Source organism: Notamacropus eugenii, chromosome 1, assembly GCF_028372415.1.
Source record: "Notamacropus eugenii isolate mMacEug1 chromosome 1, mMacEug1.pri_v2, whole genome shotgun sequence".
Lineage (NCBI taxonomy): Eukaryota > Metazoa > Chordata > Mammalia > Diprotodontia > Macropodidae > Notamacropus > Notamacropus eugenii.
In genome coordinates, this window is record NC_092872.1 from 24747306 (window position 1) to 24765723 (window position 18418).

General features: G+C 35.5%; 1 protein-coding gene across 5 annotated transcripts in view; it reads right to left on the reverse strand.

Moving 5' to 3' along the window:
- ADAMTSL1 (ADAMTS like 1) overlaps window positions 1-18418 on the reverse strand; it is a 1091970-nt gene that overhangs the window by 798338 nt on the left and 275214 nt on the right. For all 5 annotated transcript variants that reach the window (XM_072655697.1, XM_072655722.1, XM_072655679.1 and 2 more), the window contains exon 2: window positions 12253-12372. In XM_072655697.1, the coding sequence (XP_072511798.1) occupies window positions 12253-12372 (120 nt within the window). The remainder of the gene's footprint in view (window positions 1-12252; window positions 12373-18418) is intronic.

Consider the following 18418-nt stretch of genomic DNA (forward strand, 5'->3'; position numbering starts at 1 on the left):
GCTGTGGTCAGAAATAAAATAGACTTTTGAGGAGGGACAGGATAAAGTGAAAAAGAGAAGGGTAAACTGAAGGAAATAAGATGGAGGGAAATAACACAGTAATCACAATTGCGAAAGTGAATGGGATGAACTCACTCATAAAACAGAAGCAGACAGAATGAATTAGAAACCAGAATTCAACAATATTTTGTTTACAAGAGACAGAAAGACATACAGAGCTGAAAGGATTGGAATAGACTCTATTATGCTTCAGCTGAAGTAAAAAAAGGCAGATAGGGGAAGTAAAAAAATCATGATCTCAAAAAAAAGATGAAAAATAGACCTAGTGAAAAGAGGTAATCAGGAAAACAACATTTTGCTAAAAGGTGCCATAAACAATGAAGTACTATCAAAAATGTTAAGGGCAAATTGTTCTGATAAAAGCTTCATTTCTCAAATATATAGGGAACTGAGTAAAATTTATAAAAATAAGTTCCCTTCCCCAACTGATAAGTGGTTAAAGGATATGAATAGGCATTTTTAGAAGAAGAAATCAAAGCTATCTATAGTCATGCGAAAAAATGCTTTAGATCACTACTGATTAGGGAAATACAATTTAAAACAACTCTGAGGCATCACCTCACCTTATCAGAAATAACAAATGCTGGAGGGACTGAGGGAAAATTTGGCCATTAATGTGCTGTTGGTGGAATTATGAACTAGTCCAACCATTCCGGAGAACAATTTGCAACTACGCCCCAAGCGCCACAAAATTGTGCACATACTTTGATCCAGCAGTACCCCAAAGAGATCAAAGAAAAAGAAAAGGGCTTTATATGTACAAAAATATTTATAACAGATCTTTCTGTGGTGGTAAAGAATTATAAATTGAGGGGATACACATCAACTGGGGAATAAGTAAACAAGTTGTGGCATATGATTGTGATGGAGTATATTGTGCTATAATAAAGAGTGAGGAAAGGTGGTTTAAAAAAAACAAAGAAAACCATGACAAGACCTATACGAACTGATGTAAAGCGAAGTGAGAAGAATCAGTAGATCATTGTGCACAATAGTAGTGATGCAGTAATAACAGTTAACTGGGCCCTTGGCACTCTGATCAATAAAACGATAGGGAAAAAAATGTAATCCAGCTCCAGAGACAGAACTGATCAACTGGGAGTACCAATTTAAGTATAATTTTTTTACTTTATTTTTCTTGCTTTTTTATGATATGGCTAATATGGCAATGTTTTTATGATTTCATGTGTATAACTGACAATATTTTGCTTGCTTTCTCAAGTTGGTGGGGAGGGGATAGGAGGGATGGAAAGAATTTTGAACTCAATTTTTTAAAAAAAGAACGTTAAAAAGTAAATAATAAAATTGTAAAACAAAGTTCAAGGCACACAATTCATTAAATCTCATGTTGCATGGTCTTCATAGAAAAAAAATGTTATAACAAGTATGAAGCCATCATGAATGATCCTCCATGCTGTTAAAAAAATACTTTAAAATACACATAATCTTTTCTCATGGGAATTATCATTTAAAATCTATAAGCTTCTGACAACTACTTAAGCACACCAGTTATCATAGGATCAGAGATTTAGCACTGAAGGAGACCTTAGAGAACATCTATTTCAACACCCTCATTTTACAGTTGAGCAACCTGAGCCCCAGAGAGCATACAACCAAGGCCATGCAAGAGGAAAATGGTGGCCCTGGTGTGTCTAAGCACACTTCTCTGACTGCAAATTGAGTGTTCTTCCCATTGCATCACACTGGTTCTCAAGGTAGAGTATAGAAGTCTTGAGGTCTGAAGGACAATTTTTAAGTGACAGTTAACTAACTACTAAAAAAAATGTCCCTTATCTGAAGCAAATCTGGATGTATAAATATCTAAGTTGATGAATCAATACAGCATATCCTCAAAATAAATGTAATATTCAAGTTGAGGATTTTTAAAGCTAGAACACATAGTGTTAGCTCGTAGTTTCTTTCAGCCAATGTGCCATTACAGTCTAATATAAAAATCATTTTCAATATTTAGGTCAAAGGAAAAGATGGAGAAAACTATGAGTTATACCCAAATTTGGGGTAAATTCATATTCTATAGGACAGATAACAGAGAGAATTTGTGGCTAAAAAGAGATCTAGGAATGGGAAACTACTACATTCTTTTCAATGTGTTCTAAGTACTTTAAATAGAGTATAATGGACAGAGTACAAGACTGGGAATCAGGAAGAAATAGCTTCAAATCTCACCTAACTCAACAGCTATGTGACTCTAGGTAAGTCACTTAACTTATATGGACTCAGTTTTCTCATCTGTAAAATGAGAGGTTTGAACTTTGTGACCTCAAAGTTACCTTAAGGCTTTAAAACATATGACCTATGATACTACATTAATACTCCAAGACCTTCTCCCTTGCCAAAAGCTTTCAGCTCATCCCAGTGGAATATTAACTTCCTAGAACCATACCTACAATGTTACAATGGGAGGCAACATAAAAATAAAATCACTATAAAGAAATTTACTTTGTAACCAACATGGCAAAAATATAGGTTTTGTTTCTGTCTTTGTTTCTCTAGATACTGCAATGCTTTGCACACAGTAGTTACGCAACAAAGGTTTGCTGAACTGAATTTTTTTCATAAAATAACAAGAATAACTTAAATTTATATGATTATTATACATACTCAAACACATTTTATATATGTATTTGTACATATACACATACATGTATACATATGCATGCAGACATGGACACAAAAATACATATATGTGTATAAATACACACATGTGTGTATGTATTTCCTGAGTTATTCATCTATAAAAGGAGCTGGAGAAGGAAATGGCAAGGCAAATCACTCCAGTATCTTTGTCAGATGGGGTCGTGAAGAGTCAGATGACTGAAATGACTGAGCAACAATATACATGTATACACACCTACACACATGTATACTTCATATATACACATATGTTTATATAGCTAGTATGTTGGTTATGCACATGTATGGATGCACACACATGTATCTGTGTATGTATATGTGCATACATGCATGTATGCATGTGTACATGTGTGTCTAATTTTATCTTTACAGATAAAGAAAGACTCAGAGTAGGTAAGTGAATGGTCATATAGTAAGTAAAAAAGTTCACGATTCAAACCCAGCTCTTCTAGTTCTAAATTCAGGACTCTTTCCTAATCTACTGCAGGTTTCCCAAGTGAAATGATCTATATACACTAGGGAGAGAACTGAGGGCCTTTTTTTTTTTTTTAAGCGAATCATATCCTGAATTGTTCAGTTTAGGGTTTAAAAAAACAACCCAGTTATTATTTTGGCATGTTTATGGCACATCAAAATAAATAGCCATGACATGGTTATGATTACTTTGCTTAACTTGATGGCTTGATTCACTACATATCCTGTAACTTTTGCCATATGGAAACTTTCTCCCTAAAACACTCAGAATTAAGGGATGACCTTCAAGTATTAGCACTTAAATTCTAATTTTCCTTCCGCTCAGGAAGAAAAGCAACAGACCGTCATCTATAACACAGGGCAATTACACTGGAGTGCGTCTTTAAAAAAGGAGCTATAAAATCTGCTAAGTTCAAAAGTGAAACAAAGACGAGATAAGGATAGAGAATAAAGTAAAGAATCTTCATTCTCGTTGTATTGAAGCTCACATGGATACATTTTTTTCCTCTGTAGGTATAGAAATATGGGTATGTATAAGTATACACAAGCTTTATGCATAATTTTAATGTTTAATATATATATAATACACACTCATATATGTGTGTCTGTGTATATATGTATACACAGGAAGACACAGAAGTCATACTACTATGTAGCCATACCGTGTAAATGTAGACATATATATATTATACATATACAACACACATGTGTGTGTCTGTGTGTGAAAGAGAGAGAGTGAGAGAGAGAGAACACAGCACAATAGGTAAAGAATTCTTCTCAGAAACAGGAAGACATGCATTCAAAATTACTCTCCAATACATATGTTTTTGTTACTTAACAGGCACATCTCTTATCCTCTCTGTGCTTCAGGCAGCTCTCTAAAACTAAGTGCAGAGAAGTTGTTGATCTGAATTGGTAGAAGTTTTCTAATCAGCACTTCTCTATACCAGTGAAATAGCAAATTAATCTAGTCACATACAAGTATGATTTTATAGCATATATATATATATCATATTCAATATTCATATAACATATTCCTTTTAGAATGCATTGATCAAAATGCAGAACAAGTAATAGTGGACAGATGGTAGGACCTAGAATTTGAAATATCTAAGCACAAATCCATCTTCAGACATGTACTATCTGTGTGACTGTGGACAAGTCACTTAATTTTGTTTACTTCAATTTTCTCATCTATAAAATGAGCTGGAGAAGGAAAAGGCAAATCAAAAGATATGGAATATGGAAAAAGAAATTCTAAATCTCAGATCTGCTAAAAGATGAATCTTCAACATTATTTGAGAACCAAAACATTGGTAATTCTCTTTACAGCAAAGAAAATTATGCTTGACTAAAGGGAAAAGAAAAATTTTTTCTATTATATCCCACAAAAGGAATCACTTTTTTCTGGAAGCACTAAAACTCCTAACCCAATCATACTTTTTTTATCCAAAAGTAGTTTGTAATTACTATGTGCCAAGAAAAATGTCATTGTGCAGTGAAATTTATCATTGTCACTGTGCCAAGAAGGTTGAAGACAGAAATTGACATGTGTAGATTTCCTGAATGCGACAGTAATATATAGCAGTTCTTCAGAAGTCTTTCATTTCTTCTCTGTGAACAATTCAAATGTCCTGCTACAGATACTCAGTTAGATTGTCTCTTGAGGATTCTAGAAAAATGGCAACATGAAGACTACTTTTCAAATTGTGGTGCATGAAATTACTCCTCTGAGAGGAAACTAGTCAGGCAGTTTATTCAAAGTTTATTCATGCCAACACACTCCAGTTCAGTTACCAGTGTAAGACTTCTGTGGAAGCGAAAAGTCCTAGCAACTTCCTAGGGTGAGAAGCTTATAGCTAAAATCCATAAAGCATAAGTAGCTAACATTCTTAACTACTTCTCTAAATAAGTTTGTCTTCTTATCCTGATGAGAGATTTTACAATCTCTTTCGGTTTACTCTGGCAGCAGCAAGGATCCATGGAAGAATTTTGGGTGCTCTTTGGGGCACCCAAGACCCAGAGGAAAATGCCTTGACCTCTCTGGGGTCATGTATTCTAGAGGGATTACCAGATAATTTTGGTGTGTCTTGTTAAGAAAGGGAAACATTTTGTACAGATCCCCCCCAGATAGAAGGCCTGATGAACCGACAGTCACTTTAATCAAGCACATATATCATTCCCTTAGTTCAGGGGAAAATGTCAGCACCCTGAACTTCAGAGAAAACATAGAGAAACAAAGATCAACCAACAGACAGAGCTTCCAGATGTCTGACAGTAAGCAATACATACACAGTTACAGAGAGAGAAGCACCAATATCTGTGTTTTCAAAGCTGGGGGAGTGGGGGACTTCCTTTGCAACTGCCCAGAGTCTCATGTGGCCAAACAAACACTTCCAATGAGTAAGCCCCAAAAGAAAATCTCACTTCAGAGTATTTATACACTTTTCAGAACCAGGGAGCATCACAACCTAGGAGAACCAGTGCCTCATTAACAAAAGGTGTGGGTCTTCCTACACATCTCCCCTAATCAAACTTCCCTTAAAGGGCAGGCCCACTAATGTGTGGGGAAACTCTTAAATCTCATTAGCATTACAGATAGTAAATACGTGGAATAATAGAAAGAGACCTGAATGTAATGTCAGTTGACCGAAGTTTGCATTCTGGCTATTTCACTCACTACATTTGTGATACTGGGTAATTCACTTAGGCTCTCTCATGGACATTTCTTCATCAGTAAAATGAGGGTTTGGGACTAATTGTTTTAAGATTACTTCAAGATCTAGCTCAGTGATCCTATGATGCTTGCCCATATTAAGCACTCAATAAATATTGGCTGAATTGATGTGTGCTACTTTGTAATGGAAACCATCATTGATTAGGCACTTAGCATTATGGAACATCTCTGCTCAAAAGATTCTAGAGTCACCCAAACAATAATATTTCACATTTGTGCATTTTTATTCAAATTATTTTCAGGTATGCTTTTTCTTTTCATCTCCCAACATTAGACAAAGCCCAGCAATGAAGCAAATGTGAGCCCTCCACCCCAATACCCTTCCCCCAAAATGATTTATAACAAAACAATCTTAAACTTTTATGTTCTAAACTAGAAACAATAACATAGGCATATGCTGGTAAAAGTTCACAATTGACTCTCTAAGGGTGGAGATAAGATGGTAAAATAGAGAAGGACAAACCCTCCCAACATTATTCTTCAAACAACTTTAAAATAATGCCTCAAATCAAATTCTGGAGTGGTGGAGCCAACAAAATGACAGAGTGCAACATTGTTCTATCCCAAGACAACTTAGGAAATTGAAAAAAAGAATTCTATGGGGGTGGGAATGAGGAGCCCACTAGTTGTGGGACTTGGTGGTGATGACAGAAGCAGTGGAAATTCTCAACCCAGAGACTATAAAGAGATCAGACAACTGATCAGAAAGAGATTACATGGGACTTGTATGCTATCACTGGGCAGAGCACTGGATACTGTTTAGCATCTCCATCTAGGTCACAGTTCCAGAGCAGAGAGGAACACATGCAGTTACAAGGGAATAGAGATCCTGAAGAGCAATATTGTTTGTGGTTCAATGGAACAGGGACCAGGAAGAACAGCATTGATTGTGATCCCAAGGGATCAGGGGCCCTTCCTGGTAAGGACCACAGTACAGACCAGGAGAGCAATAATGATCTCACCTCTCCTTGGATCATACCAACTTGGAAGCTCCCCCCAACCTCCCAAACCTGGGAACAGAGCACAGTGAAAAGTGGAAAGTCAAGAAATAGACTGGAAAAATGAAGAAACAAGAAAAAGGAACCAGATCATAAAACTACTATGATGAGAGAGAAGACCAAGCCATAAACTCAGAAGATAATGTAAAAACAGCTACAAGCAAAGCCTCAAAGGAAAAAAAAAGCGAATTGGACACAAGCCTTGCAAGAGTTGACGGAAGAGGTAAAAATGATTTTTCAAACTCAAATAAGAGTGGTAGAGGAAAAATTGGGAAGAGAAATGATAAGATAAATATGAAAAGATAATTAACAGCTTGAAAAAAGATGAACAAAAGAAGAGTGAAGAAAATACTTTAAAAAACACAATTGGCTAAAGGGAAAAGGAGGTACAAAAGACCAATGAAGAAAATAATTCCTTAAAAATTAGACCTGGACAAGTGAAAGCTAATGACTCCATGAGATATCAGGGAACAATCAAACCAAATCAAAAGAATGAAAAAACAGAAGAAAATTCAAAATATCTCATCAGGAAAACAACTGAAGGGGAAAATAGAATGAAGATGGATAATGTAAGAATTAATGAACTGTCTGAAATTGTGCCTGGACATTATAGTTTAAGAAATTATGTAGGAAAATTGCTTTAATGGCATAGATACAAAGGTTCAGGTACAAATTGAAATAGTCTATCTATCACTTCCTGAAAGAGATCCCAAAATGAAAACTCCCAGGAATATTATAGAGCTCCCAGAGTGCCCAGGTCAAGGAGAAAATATTGTAAGCAGCTAGAAATAAACCATTCAAATATTGTGGAGCCGCAATGAGAATCACACAAGGTTTAGCAGCTACCACGTAAAAGAAATGGAGGGCCTGGAACATGATATTACAGAAGGCAAAGGTGGTAGGATTGCAACCAAGAATAATCTACTCAGTAAAACTAAATATAATCCTTTAAGGGAAAAAAGTAGACATTTAATGAATAGAGGACTTTCAATCATTCCTAATGAAAAGATCAGAGATGAATAGAAAATTTGATTTTTAAATGCAAGACTCAACAAGAGCATTAAAAAAGTAAAAATGTAAGTGAAAGCATATGAAACTCCATAAAGTAAAACTGTTTACAATCTTATATGGGAAGATGATACATATAACTCCTAGGAATTTTATTATTAGTGGGGCCATTAGAAAGACTCCACCTAGAAAGATGGCAAAGAAGTGATTTAATTATCACAAATAAATGGATAAATGACAAAAGAGAAAATATTGGGAGAAAGAGGAAGGCAGAGGAAGAACGGGGGATATTATCTCACACAAAAGAGCTGTGCAAGGAAGAATTTTCAGAGTAGATAGGAAAATGAGGAGGAGGCAGACAATTCTTGAACCATACTCTCATCAGAATTGGTTCAAAAAGGGAACAATATATGTACACACTTAGTTGAATAGAAGTCTACCTTATCTCAATGGAAGGAGGAAGAGAAAGGGATCACAAAAAAGGAAACCACGTTTAGAAGCAAAACAGAATTTTGAGAAGGGACAGGATGGAAAGAGAGAGAGAAGGATAAATAGGAGAAAATACAATGGAAGGAAAGGTACACTCAGTAATCATGGAGACCAGAATGGATTAGAGATCACAATCCAACAATATGTTGTTTACAAGAAACACACTTGAAACAAAGAGACACACCCAGAGTCAAAATAAAGGGCTGGACAGAATCTATTATGCTTCAGCTGACATAGAAAAGGCAAGAGCAGAAATCATGATCTCAGACAAAACAAAAACAAAATTAACCTAATTTAAAAAGCAAGGAAACTACATTTTGCTATAAAAATGGTACCATAGACAAGGAAGTAATATGAATACTAAACATATATGAATCAAATGGCAGAGCATACAAATTCTTAAAAGAAAAGTTAAATTATAGGAATACTAGTGGGAGATCTCAACTTGCCCCTCTCATAGATAGATAAATCTAACCATAAAACAAATTTTGAAAAATTAAGGAAATTTAGAATTTTTAAAAGTTAGATATCATAGACCTCTGGAGAAAGCTGCATGAGAATAGAAAGGAATATACTCTTGTCTTAGCAATACATAGCATATTCACAAAAACTGTCCATGTAATCAAAACCTCACAACCAAATGCAGAAAATGGAGAAATATTACATACACTCTTTTCAGACTATATGCAATAAAAATTACATTCAAAAAAGGGCCACAGAAGCACAGATTAAAAATTAATTAGAAACCAAATAATCTAATGCTAAAGAATAAGTTGATCAAGAACAAATAATAAAAGTAATCAATAATTTCATTAAAATAATGACAATTAGACAACATTCCAAAATTTTGTGGGATGCCACCAAAGCAGTATTTAGGAGAAAATTTCCATCTTGAAATGTATACATCAATGAGAGAGAGAGAGAGGGAGGGAGGGAAGGTGAGAGAAGAAATGAGGAGAGGAGAGGAGAGAAGAGACCTATACATCAGAAAATAAACTTAAAAAAATAACCTAGAAAACAACAAATTGAAGATCTCTAATTACATACCAAAATATAAACCCTGAAAATCAGTCATAGAAGAGATTAACAAAATTGAAAGTAAAACATAATTGAGTTAATAAATAAAATTAGGAGTTGATATTATGAAAAAAGCACACAAAAATAGATGAACCGTTGGTTATTTAGCTTTAAAAAAAGAAAACTTAAGTGCCAGTATCAAAAATAAAAAGGGGGGAATTTCACCACCAATGAAGATGAAATTAAAGCAATTATTAGGATTAATTTTGTTTAATTATATGCCAGTAAAACTGACAACCTAAGTGAAATGGATGAGTATTTACAAAAATACAAATTACCCAGATTAACAAAAAACAAACAAAATACTTAAATAACAAATCGGCTCACTGAGAAGAAAACAAAAATGTATGTAGAATATACTTTTTTGTTTAATCTACATTATTCAAATTTTCTCCATCACTTTAAGTATGGACAATAAAATAAAATAATACATCAAGTTGTAACTTGTAGCATTTGCTACTTTGAGGTACAACTGCTTACACTGAGTATTTAATAATCAGCTCTCATGAGTTTGTTCAAGTTAGTTTCTACATATGTCTTGGAGATACATTTATGAAAGCAGATAGACTTGTAGGTTAAACAATTTTCTTTTTCTTACAAGCTAAAGGTGTTGTCCCCAGTACTTGATTATCTTGGGGGCTAAACTCTTTTGGGCCTCAGACCAAAGAAACACATCTTTCTGTTCATCTAAAGGCACAAAACTCACCCATACGGAGTTAGGTCCTTTAGATTTGGCAGATATGCTAAAACTATGCAAGTTACCCCATTGTGCTCTACTGACCAGACCTATTTACATATGGAGAAATAGGGCCTCCATCTATCCCAGTTGAGTGCTGCATACTTGTTGAGTATGCTTTTTATACTGTGTCTAAGTGAACCTCCTTTTGTTGACTACTGAACAATCTATAAATATCCTGAATCATTCTATTATCAGGCATAAATTCCTGGGACAACTTGAGTTAGGCACAGACCAGTACATATGTTTTAAAAAACAGATACAATTATCTAACAATACTTTTTCAACTATATGAGAACATATCTTCAAGAATTCAAAGGTAATGTTCATTTCACCAACTGACCAATAACACATTACTATGAAAATTACTTCTAAAAGACAATTTTGACTGTTTCAACTGTCCTGACACATGAACTGATTTTCTCTATTCATAAATGTTTTGTACTGCTACAAAAACATTGTGGACCACAGGAAAAAATAGAATACAGTTGATTCTGAAGCTGGATTAGAACTGAAAATGGAAAGGACTGCCTTGATACTCTGCACAGATCCATGAAGTAATGAATATATTCAAGTTGTCTAAATAAACGGGATGAAATTTTAAGAGGTCTAATATAAAATACTTCATATATAGGACAGGTCAATAAAGTCCAGATGAATATTTCTTGAGCACACTGCACCACAAGGAATGACTGAAAAATGTCATTAAAAGGGCTAAAAGCTTTTCAAGAATTTACCCACAGAACTATTATATGAAACACCTAAGAAGTATTCTCTCTGTCCCTCTCTGGTCTATATCCATCTTTGTCTCTCTTTGTCTTTATCTTTAGGCATATTATAGAGAAGCTAAGACTTGGGGTCAAGAAGACCTGTGTTTGAATCTCACCTCAACCACTTAGCACCATTACGCTAAACAAGTCATTAACCTTGATAAGCCTTAGTTCTCTCATCTTTAAAATAGGAATGACAGAAATACCTTGTGAGGATCAAATGGAATAATGTATATAAAGCATGCTATGAATGTTAAAGAGCTACACACCTTTCAGATATTACTATAAATAGTAATCCCTTTTAAACTGTCTGTAAAGTGGGGGGTCATGACTTTGGGAACAATGTTTTGGAGAGAACATGGGGGGAAAAGCTGTTAGAAGTCTAGAAAATATGACCTGAGTAGTTACGTTAAGTTTGTCTATGGGAGAGAAAACTGGAGATACGGTGTACTTTTTAAATAAAATTGAGGATGGGAGAAAGGAAAAGAGGATAAAGGAAAAACAGAGTAGGAAAAGACAAAGATCCTTTATATGCCTTCCACTCTATTTAATTCTCCCTGTATATCATTTAAAAAATAATCCAATCAAAAAAAGCCAAATGGTTCTGAAATTCCATGCTCTAAGTGCCTCACAACACAGTCACTGTCCTAACGCTTAGTAAAACCTTCAACAGCAGCTAAGCAGCTGACATACTCCAATTTTCATCTAAAATGCATACCATGCAGCCCACTGCAGTCCTAAAAGCAAAAGGAGATTTCTATTCTTGCCGTCATGATTAAAGTGCCCTGGCAAGTTTTACATGGAAATACGTTCTCCCAAACTTACACTAATGCATATTTTCCTTTCCTTTAATCTCACCATCAGGGAAACAAACGTTGATAAATTTAAAATGACTAGCACTCTGGAGTAGAAAAATTCAAAAACAGGAGAGAGATGAATACAGTGATGTTCCAAGGAAACAAAATTAATAATAATATGGAATTTATGCAAGAACCTCTTCTTTTTCTCATTTCAATTACTACCAAATCACGTACTGCTTCCCTGGCAAAATATCAATTATTTTTTGCACAACTTCTTCCCCTCAATCCTCCTTCCCCCCCAAAAAAAGAGGCTTTAACATTGAAATAAATGTTTAACACATTCCAGATGTACCAAGTTAGAAAATCCTCACTATGAGGTTTAATCATGGCCTAAATGACAAAATACAAATGCTATGTTTCCATGAATAAAACAGAGTAAGTACAGTACCGCATCCTCAATTTTGTGACTATTCAGGAGATCAGAAAGGAAATCATCGTGAAGGCTCTCTCTTCGAATGAGTGTAAATTCCCGTAAAAAAACAGCTCCTTGACTTTGATCTCCACATACCTGAAATGAGAATATAATACAATTAAGCATTCAGTCATAACCAATGAATGGGGACATTTTGGGTTTAATGTATCTGTGAGTGGCATAAAACCTCTTGTACTAAATTCAACTCTAAATAGAGAAATTAACAATTACATACAGAAATATTCTTACGAAGCTCCTCTACAGTCGCAAGAGGACAACTAAGTAGTTCAGTGGATAGAGCACAGTGCAGGAGTCAGGAGGACCTGAGTTCAAATCTTACCCCAGACACTTGACACTCACTAGCTGTGTGACTGTGGGCAAGTCATTTAACCCCAATTGCCTCATCCTGGGTCATCTCCAGTCATCCTGATGAATATCTGGGTCACTGGATTCAGATGGCTGTGGAGGAGAAGTGAGGCTGGTGACCTGCACAGCCCTCCCTCACTCAAAACAAAGTCAAGTTCACGTCATGTCATTATTTCTCTGATGTCATGGTCTTCTTCGACAAGGAAGGATGAACATACAGTTGCAAGAAACCTATTCAGTTGGTCATGAGGGAGCAACTCATTGACTAGAGTCATGTAACAGTGTGTTCTTTTTGTTCTTGTCCAGAAAGTGCTCCCAAAGCTCTGAAATCACTTCAAAAGTCTTGCTCTGAAATTATACTTGATAGTTCTTCATATCAAATTTTGGACATCCCTAACCTTAAAATGATTAATATCTTTGAGTGGGCTTCTGATTATTTCATACATTCGCTGTGATAACCTTCTAACTGATGAGGCAGTAATGTATAATGGACAATGCACTGAACTTGTAGTCTGGAAAAATCTGGGGTGAAATCCCATCTCAGAAACTTACTAGCTGTGTAATTCTGGGCAAATCATTCTGTGCCTCAGTTTCCTCATTTGTAAAGTTAAAGGGCTGGTTTTAATGGTTTCTAAGGTCCTTTTCAATGCTAAATCTATGGTTCTACAGTCTTCTTGCACTCCCTTTCTGCCCACTCCAGGTTATCCATGTAATATACTCATGAGTAGTCTTCCTTTTACCCACCACCAAATGATGATATTCCCTGGCTCAAAAACTTTCAGTGATAAAGCACAAATTCCTTATCCTGCCATAACTCAAGGTTCTCCCCAATAAAGCTCCAATGCACTTTTCATCCTTGATTTCTACACCTCATTATCTATTTTCCAGTCAGAGGCCATTTCTTGTCATCACTCATTGATTGTCCTGTCCCCACACCTTAGCTCACGTTGTCTTCTCTGCCAGAATACTCTCTTTCTCAGCTTTATACATTAGAATCCTACCTATCTTCTAAGGCCCAACACAACTGGTTTTTCACCCTAAAACACTCCTTAATCTTCTCAATCAGATAGCATTTATCTCTTCTGAACCATCATAGTTTCTATTCTACACTTTGCTTATGGCATTTTAACTGATGCTTGTAAATATGTCTTTTATTACATTACTTGTAATTATTACTTATTAGACTATAAGCTACTGGAGAGGAGGGCCCATATCACCTTTGTATTTAACATATCAATCATTGTACCCTACATTGTAGGAGATGTTCACCAGCAATTTAACAAGAGTACCATATCTCCAAGACTTCCCAGCTTAATAATAGCTAGGATTTGCTTCTGAGCTTTCTTGGAAATATATATCTGCCTGTCAATAACTTCTCTCTTAGTGTACATAAAGCTGAGTTAATTTTTTCCTTCCTTTCTAAAGGGCGAGCTTTCAATTGTCTCTGCTACCCCATACTTTATTCATCTTCTTCTCACTAACACCAGCTATTTTGAATCCAAGTTCATCCTACTTAAGGAGTTGATGACCCATCCATCTCTGCCTCTTGCCAGCTATGACAAAGAGTCCTTGTCACAGCATCTTTAAACAAGAGAATGGTGAACTGCAGGGCCAGCTCAAGGAATGTAAACAAAAGGGATCCTACTCTCTTAGAGTGTTGACAGAGCTCTCAACTCAAATGGGTGCAGACCACTCAGGGAACAAGGAATAAATACATCACAAGGTAATGGAAAGAGCTCAAGATTTAAATGCAAAAGGCCTAGCTCAAATCTTGGTCCTGGAATTTGTTACTCATGTATTCTTGAACAAGTCATGTTTCTTCTCTGGCCCTGGGTTTTCTCACGAATAAAATTAGAGGTTTTGACTAGATGAACTCTAAAGTCATGTACAGCTAACAATTTTATGATTCTAAAGAGAGGAAGGATAGGAGAGAAATAACAAAGGAAGTGATCACAAGGAGATATCAAAAAAGGGAGTGGAACAGCTGTGTAAGGCCAAGAGCAAAATCTTAAAAATTAGATCCTCAGAATATTCCATGTACAGAATTACAATGCAGGTGCATTTACCATAATATAGTTTCATATATTAATATAGAAAGATGTCCTCCTTCTCCTTGGGGGGGAATAAAATATATAACACTGCATATGTAGATATAGTGTGGCGCCAAGTCAATGTGCACAACACCTACGGTAGCCATGAATATGCCAGCAGAGTTCAGAATCACACTCTCCACTTAGAAGGTAGAACCAAAACATTTATTCAAACACCAGAAAGTCGAATCTCAGCATCAGAAAGCCAAATCCATCATAGCAACAAAGAAATCCATCATAGTAACTAAGAAGTCTATATACAGTTTCAGACCTTCCCACAAACATTCACAATCCTAGCTGCCTGCTTCCTTTATCCTTACAAGCTCTGACTAGTCTGATCAACTTACTCTCAGCTCTGCTCTAGCTCCACCCCTTCCAGTTCCACCTGTTTAGCAAGCCCCTCCCACCATAAGCTTCATGTGACTCAAACTCATGTGTCTTAGGCTTTCCTGTGATTTAAGTAGGTCACATGGGCCTATTAATGAATGGGAAAGATCTTCCCATTTAAATTACCATTACATAGAGCTATAGATAGATAGATAGATAGATAGATAGATAGATAGATAGATGGATGGATGGATGGATGGATGGATGGATGGATGGATGGATGGATGGATGGATGGATGGATAGATAGATAGATAGATAGATAGATAGATAGATAGATAGATAGATAGATAGACAGACAGATGGATAGATAGATAGATAATGTGTATATATTTATATATAGACATGTATATTTATATACATAACATCTATATATTTAACATACTTAAGTAGTACATATCCTCAACACATTAATTAATTTCTTAAATGGTCAGGCACTGTGTTAGGTGATAGGGATATAAAACCATTCATTACATTCTGTAAGGCATATACACACTTATATTACTGGATATATGGAGTGAAAGAGAGGTGCCAAAGATGACTTCAAGTTTGTGAACCTAGATGACTGTACATATGAACTGAACGCTCAAAAGGGCCTAATGACTTGAGATGCCAAGCTATATGATGGATATCTGAAAATATATTCTACTTCCTTCAAACTGCTGAAGTTGAAGCCTAAAGTCATCACCAGTGATAGAAACCTACAGTTAGAGTTGAGATCTATCCAGACTAACTATACGCCACAAGACTTAAGAAAATTTCTATCTATTACATACTAGTATTTCATCAATTTGGTTAAAACTGATCAATGACTATGCATATAATTGTGTACTTTTGTCTGAATTAAGTTGATTAGAATGTTTTTGGAGATCAGTTGTATAACTGGTATTAAAAGTCCATGTTTTAGAATAGCTGGCATACTACATTTCATCACTGCAAAAATTAAAAAGTCATGTGTAGTCAGAATTCATTTGAATTTTTAAGTGAACGTTTGTTAAAAACATAGGATGAACTCATGTGATATCAGCTCCGAAGACCAAACAGCAGATGAATGTCCACAGAAGGAAAGAATAATTAAACCATGTAAGAACTGCATCTTGGTTTATAATCCATTCTCTAGCATGACCATAAAGATGTTCCGCCTTGATTATTCCTTAATAAATGAACTTTGTTTGCATTTCACTAATATGTTTGAATGAGGCAGTGAATGTAAATGTCCATGGCAAACTTAAATTCACCATAAATGATAGCTAATATCATCATCATCATCATTATTATTACAACTTGCAAATCTTACCTTTGGCATCAAGAAGGTATGTATGTATCCTACGAGCTAACACATACAATATCTGTGTGTTGGATAGGACCTCTAAGGCCATCTATTTTAATCAATGCCTAATGGAAAACATCTTTCACTATATGTATGTATGTATGTATGTATGTATGTATGTATGTACGTACGTATGCATGTACGTATGTGTGTATGTACATACCCTAGGACCTATCACACACAATATCTCTGTGTTAGAGAGACACTAAAGCCACCTATTTTAAGTAGTGCCTAACGGAAGAAGTCTTTCACTATATCCCCAAATGAACATCTAACTTTTGTTTAACAGATTCTTCTGAAGGCAAAGGCCCACCTCCTATGGTAACCCCTCTGGACAGCACTAATATCATGGTTAAATCTTTTTTATGCTATGTTACAGAAATGCTTGTTTTAGGAGTTGGGATCAAATCCTGGCTTAGCTACTTACTCCTTGTGTGACTTTGGGCCTCAGTTTCTTAATCCCTAAAATCAGTAGATTGGAACTGATGATTGCTAAGGTCCCTTTGAGTTCTATGATCCTAAATAGTTGAGAAAGTTATCTCTTCCCAAGCCTTCTCTCCCCTAGGCTAAAAATTCTTAATCTCTTTACTGAATCTTCATATGATGTGACACCAAGGCATCCTGCATACCCTCCAGATTACCCATATCCTTCCTAAAAGATAGTGGCCAAAATGGAATTCAATATGTCACATATGATTCTGCATGAGAAAATTAAGTAAATCTTTCCCAAGGGTACTAAGGTGGTGTAAAAAGAGAAGGAATGGGAGAAAAGGAATTTGATCTTTTTTCTAAGTGGTCAGGTTCCTCTGGGACCAAACCTCATCTACCACTTGCCTGGATCCAGGGCATTTCACAGATTGTGCAGTTTTCAAGAGGTACTGGAACTTGGGGGGGGGGGTGTCAAAATTTTGGAAAGTGAAAAAGAGAAATATGACACATTTTATATTTTCTGTCATCATTAATTAGTCACCTCTTCCTCAGAGACTGAAAAGTCTGTGACAGCAACAAAACAGACATTATTATAATAGTTTAAGAATTCTAGGACATTTTTTTATTTCTTCACTCTGAAAATGGTAACAAATATGACAGACACAAATAAGCCCATTAGAGAATTGGTAATATGTGTTGTGTGTTTTGAATGAAAATATAAACACTGATTTGCTCCTCCTTACTTACTGATATTACCACTACAAATCTTATTTTTTTTTCAAATAAAAGTATACTATAAATCCCTTTAATCCACCTTTTAGTCTATAAGATTTCAGATTAGTTACAAACCTGGAATTCAAATCAGGTTAAGTTCAATGGATTTGTATTATAATTTTAATGTTAAATTGTTATATTAATTATTATAATTGAGGTAGTTAGATAACACAATGGATAGAGTACATGGTCTGGAATCAGGAAGATCTGAACTGAAATCCAATTTCATACTCTTACTAGCTTTGTGACCTTGAGCAACTCACTTAACCTCTGTCTGCCTCAGTTTCTTCAACTGTAAAATGAGGATGATAACAGTACCTTAACTCTTAGAGTTGTTATGATGAGGATTACATTAGGTAACATTTTTAAAGCACTTGGCACAGTCCCTAGAACTACCAAGCGCCATATAAATACTAGTTTTTAGGTCATTTAACCAAAGTAGCAAACTGACCTCTCTGTATTTCAGTGCTGGGAACACTGACATGATTAGCGTGGAAATAGTCTGAGGAACAGTTCATGTTTTCAGGTTGTCTCTCCATCTACATTTCTGAAAATTGGTGGAAAACATGAGAGGGAATTGGCTTGACTTAATCAGGTGAGGACAGAAAATCACGAAGTCCAAACACATCCTCATTCTAGATTTAGTTTTCAGTCATGTGATCACTGAATTGAGAAGTGAATGGAGCCAGAAAAACCTTTTAGCCTGAGCGTCTCATTTTACAGATGAGGAGGCTAAAGGCTAGAATGGTTAACTGACTTTCTTGAAGT